At 49.8% G+C, this 4508-nt stretch overlaps 1 protein-coding gene across 2 annotated transcripts; it reads right to left on the bottom strand.

Annotated features, from left to right (window-relative positions):
• Positions 1–1700: 1700 nt before the first annotated feature.
• LOC149818068 (salt tolerance receptor-like cytoplasmic kinase 1) lies at positions 1701–3284 on the bottom strand. Of its 2 annotated transcripts, none has more exons than XM_089985180.1 (2): positions 2634–3284; positions 1701–2512 (listed from the first exon to the last, which is right to left on the bottom strand). In XM_089985180.1, exons 1-2 carry the CDS (start codon positions 3268–3270, stop codon positions 1833–1835), a joined length of 1317 nt encoding a protein of 438 aa, XP_089841306.1. In that variant the 5' UTR covers positions 3271–3284; the 3' UTR covers positions 1701–1832. The 2 variants fall into 2 exon arrangements, with proteins under 2 accessions (XP_089841306.1, XP_089841307.1); XM_089985181.1 differs by having other exon boundaries at positions 1701–2509.
• Positions 3285–4508: the final 1224 nt, after the last annotated feature.

Here is a 4508-nt window from a genome sequence, read left to right as displayed (position 1 = left end):
ACGGCTATAGGGGCTTAAGTGCATAGCTATAAACCATCATACAAATTTTTTTTTTTTAAGGGCAAGCTGTGGTTAGGCAGACCCCTACCAGATATATATCTCTTAAACCCTATGTGGCAGAGGGATTCGAACCTGGGACTTCAGCTTGGTACAGGACCCACTTACCACATGGGATACCACCTGGATGGTTATAAACCATCATACATTTGTTTGGATATGGCAGGCCTATGTAACATTGATTTAAGGCTCAGTTTGGAAACTATTAGCTGGGATAGGAAGTGCCATTTGAGGAAGTGGGAACTGCCGGATTTGACAGCTACCACCTATTGAAGGTGGTAGCTGTGGATTTCAATCTTTAGTGTAAATACCAAGCTGAGAGGACCTCACTTCCCATTCCAAATGCATAAACACCCATCCCAGCTACCAGTTTTCAAACCACCACCACCACCACAAGGTAGTTTGACCAAGTTTTTGCCAAATGCATTAAATCTTATCCCAGCTCCTAGTTTTCAAACAGGGCCTGTATGAACGGTGGGTGGTACTCCAACAATCAATTCATCAAAAGTTTTTATTTTTTATTTTTTATTTTTTTTGCGATGAAAAGAAAAACCCTCCATCACTAATGGCACATTGGGAGCCCTCTATTTTTCTTTGAAAGGCAAGCTGGGACTAGGCCGACCCCTACCAGAACAACAGCCGCCCATATGGCAGAGGGATTCGATCCTGGGCCTCAGCTTGACACAGGCTCTAATTGGTAACATAGAAACCTGCCCACCTGCGGCAAGGAATATACACTCTGTAAGCTTTAAACTTGTGACGTCCAATTAACTTGGTGACGTTTATGGACGGATCTCTCCTACCAAACGAGAAGAGCTATGACTAAAATCTCAAACATGAAACGCCATCCATTTTGCGTGTTAGATCCACCACACAAACAAGGGCAAGCAGGCAATCCGATCGTTCAGCCCAGGTCACAGGATCTGAACTCGCGTCTATTCACGCTCCAAAAAATATAATAATAAGCAGGTCGGACCTTCGCATCCACCTGGCCCAAATCGTGCTGAATCACTTAACCCCACGAGAGAGAGAGACGTGAGTGCAAGTCGTCCACACGAGTCCATCCAAGCGTGTGAGAGTTGGGGAGAGGTGGATGCTGAATAGCTTATTTTTGTCACTTATTTTCAAAAATAGGCCTCATTTTTTCTGAAAATTTCACATATGAGCCAATCCGATCCGTTTGCATCCCTAATTTTTTTCCTGTAAAGAGCGAAAAAAAAAATTTCTAATACGCAAAACGAATATATATATATATATAAAGAAACCGAATTGAAGTTGAACACGTATCAGAGTTGTCATTACCACCATATCATGGTTTCTGTGACCCCCACGACCCGGATTCACTAAATGACAAAACCATCCTCCAGTTCCATTATGATAACCAAATGCCCCAAGCTGGGCCCCACCGCTAACTTTTACCTTCCTGAGTCTAAGGCGGGAATTCGATATGACCAAATTTGGTGTTACACAATGACGGAGGTACCCCCCCTACAATATATGGGTCCCACTTTAACACATTTCCCAAGGTCGTCAGAGACTCGTACACACCGCAGAAGTCATTCGCAACGAAATTATGATATCCAAATATTCATGATGACGTACTGCGCCCCATCAGAAACAAATACCTTTGCCCCCCGCCCAGCCCCCCCCACAACTCAAGTAAATGACCCTATTACCCTCCAAACCTTCTTCCCAGCCGCTATGCACAGCTACCGTTATCCAATTTGATGCAGGAGAGGACATAACAGTCATTTTCCCACCAGCACAATGGGAACTTACCGCTCGAGCCCTTCTCCCTTGGCCACCTCGCCGCATATCTTCCCGGCGACGGAGATGGCGGCCTTCTCGGCGAGGAGGACGACGACGTCGGCCATGGAAGGACGGAGTGCGGGTTGCTCCCTGAGGCAGGAGGCGGCGATGGAGGCGAGACAGCGGGCCTCGTCTGGTTCGAACCTGCCCGCGAGCCTGGGGTCGACGAGGTCGGGAGCCCGGTCGGGGTCCCTGACGACGTGGGCGGCGAAGCGGGTGAGCAGCTGCTCCTTCTGGGCGCAGAATGCCTCGACGCCGGTGAGGAGCTCTAGGAGGAGGATGCCGAAGCCGTAGACGTCGTTCTTCTTGGAGACGATCCCCGTGCGGAGGTAGTGTGGGTCGACGTAGCCAGGGGAGCCCATGACAGGGGAGACGGAGGAGGGGAGGACGGCGGAGGAGAAGCCCATGCGGGCGAAGCCAAAGTCGCAGAGCTTCGGGACGAGACCGTGGTCCAGCAGCACGTTCGACGACTTTACGTCGCAGTGGATGATGGGCATCTCGCAGCGCTCGTGCAAGTACTCGATCGCCAGCGCCACCCTGTAAGCGATCGACGTTCTCTGTTGCCACGTCAGCACCGCCCTCCCCTCGTGGAGCTTCTCGTGCAAGGTCCCGTTGGGCACCATCTCGAACAGCAGCACCCCCTCTTCTTTTTGAAGGAAAAAAAGAAAAAAGAAAATCTCATCAGAAAGACTAAAATACCCTTCACTATATCACAAGAGTCGTTTGTCTCCTGATCGAGCAGAGCAGGGGCGGGGTGTGAGTCGAACCTTTCTCGTCGCAGTAGCCGAGTAGTTTGACGATGTTGTGGTGGCGGAGGTGGAGGAGGACGTCCAGCTCCTGCCGGAACAACCTGTTGAGGCGGTCGCTGTTGCTGAGGATCTTGAGGGCGCCCAGCAGGTCGGAGCCGGGCAGGCGGGCGAGGTAGACAGTGCTGAACCCGCCCTGCCCGATCACCGACGCGAAGTTGTTGGTCAGCCTCTCCACCTCCCCCCAGCTGAGCCTCTTCACCCCCGATCCCGATTTCCCCCATATAACCATCGCCTCTTCTGCCGATTTCTGTTGCTTGTCTTGATGTTGAGATGTCGTCTCCTTCTTCTTCTTCTTGGTCTTCTTCTTGTCGATCTGCTGTTTCTCTACGTCCGAAGCCTCCACGATGCTTCCCTTCCATGGTTCCTTTCCCCTGAGACGACCGAAGCAAACGGCCATGAAAACGGCGAGAGCGATGAAGAGGGAGCCGAGGGAGACCCCTACTATGATTGGGAGCACCACTCGCTTCTTGTTTCCTCCTCCCTCGTCCTTTAACGATGGGGAGTCTCCTTTGGAGGCTAAAGAGTGTGTTGTGAGAGAGACGAAAAGGAACACCCAACTCAAGAAATAGATGACGATGGCCCGAGGGAGGGCCATCGATCGATCGAGAGAGAGAGTTGAGATGAGGGGGTAAAACTAAAAGGAAAAAGAGGGAGAAGGCGATTGACAATTGATGGGGGAGCTTGGTTGTGCGTGGGGGAGGCCCCGAATTCAAAGCTCCAACTCACAAAGACGTCGACTACGATGCAGGCGTGTTCACGGGAGCGTAGGGAAGGTCACTTAATGGTGTGGGGTTGTGTCTGTTGTATGACATGAGGATGCGTGGTTCTCTCCAAATGGGTCGTGATGTTACCATTCAACGTGAACGCGATCTTCTTTCTCTCTCTCATTTGCCCTTCTTCCCTTTTATTTCACGAGCGAAAGCGAGTGAGAGAGGGCCCTCCCCTTGTGACTAGGGATGGCAATGGAACGGGGGACAACGGGGCTCCGCCCCACCTCGCCCTGTTTGGACCGGGGATGAAGGTTAAAATCTATCCTTGTGCCAGGATGGAGGCAGGGATGAACTTAGGCTTTTCCCCGCCTCGCCCCGTTCCCGTTCCAATCCCTTCCTAGCCCCGCCCCGCCCCCATCCCCAATCCTTTAAGGAATGACTAGACTAATTAAGGGGACCGCTCCGCCTCGCCCCGTTTGGACTGGGGATGAAGGACATTAAACCGGGATGGAGGCAGGGGTGGAGGTGGAGACCTTGTCCCCCACCCCCCTCCACTGCCCTCCCTACTTGTGACTGAAGAAATAGTTGGTATCTCCCCTTTAAAATAACAACAATACTCTGTCTCTCTCTCTCTCTTCTGCAAACGAGATGAGCCGCTATGTCTTGGTAAAGAGCTCATTAAAACTCTTGAAATAAGCTTGGCAGGTTGAACAGGAATAATGAGCGTTAGTCACAGCTCGGTTCATACAAACTCGTTAATTGGTAATAAATATATTTCGCATATGTTTTATATTATAAAGTTTAGATGATTGAATATTTGGGTAGCAAACAATAGGTTTGGAATTAAAAATCTATTGCTTACTGTTATGAGACAAAGCCATTTACTTTGTACGTGAGCTAATTTTAACTTTTACCTATGTTGGGTCAAATTTTTATTTTTTTCAATTTAAATGATTAATTTATTTTGTAAACGAGGCAACTCAAGCTCGACTTGTTTAATTCGGGCTTGCCATCAGCTCAAGCTTGGCCTGGGCTCGCCACAAGAATTAGTCAACATCCTCTGTTGGATTCATTTGTCTTGTTTACCCGCACTCTCTCTCTCTCTTAATTTGGATAGGGGAGT

This window comes from Nuphar pumila, chromosome 13, assembly GCF_984573655.1.
Source record: "Nuphar pumila chromosome 13, dmNupPumi1.hap1.1, whole genome shotgun sequence".
Taxonomy (NCBI): Eukaryota; Viridiplantae; Streptophyta; class Magnoliopsida; order Nymphaeales; family Nymphaeaceae; genus Nuphar; species Nuphar pumila.
This window is presented reverse-complemented; position numbering and strand designations above follow the sequence as displayed.

Bases quoted from the DNA above. Each gene is read 5' to 3' on its own strand.
- LOC149818068 (XM_089985180.1), bottom strand. From the start codon at position 3,270: ATGGCCCTCCCTCGGGCCATCGTCATCTATTTCTTGAGTTGGGTGTTC. The intron at 2,513-2,633 runs GTTCGACTCACA...TCCTTCAAAAAG, and splicing joins CGGCTACTGCGACGAGAAAG to AAGAGGGGGTGCTGCTGTTC.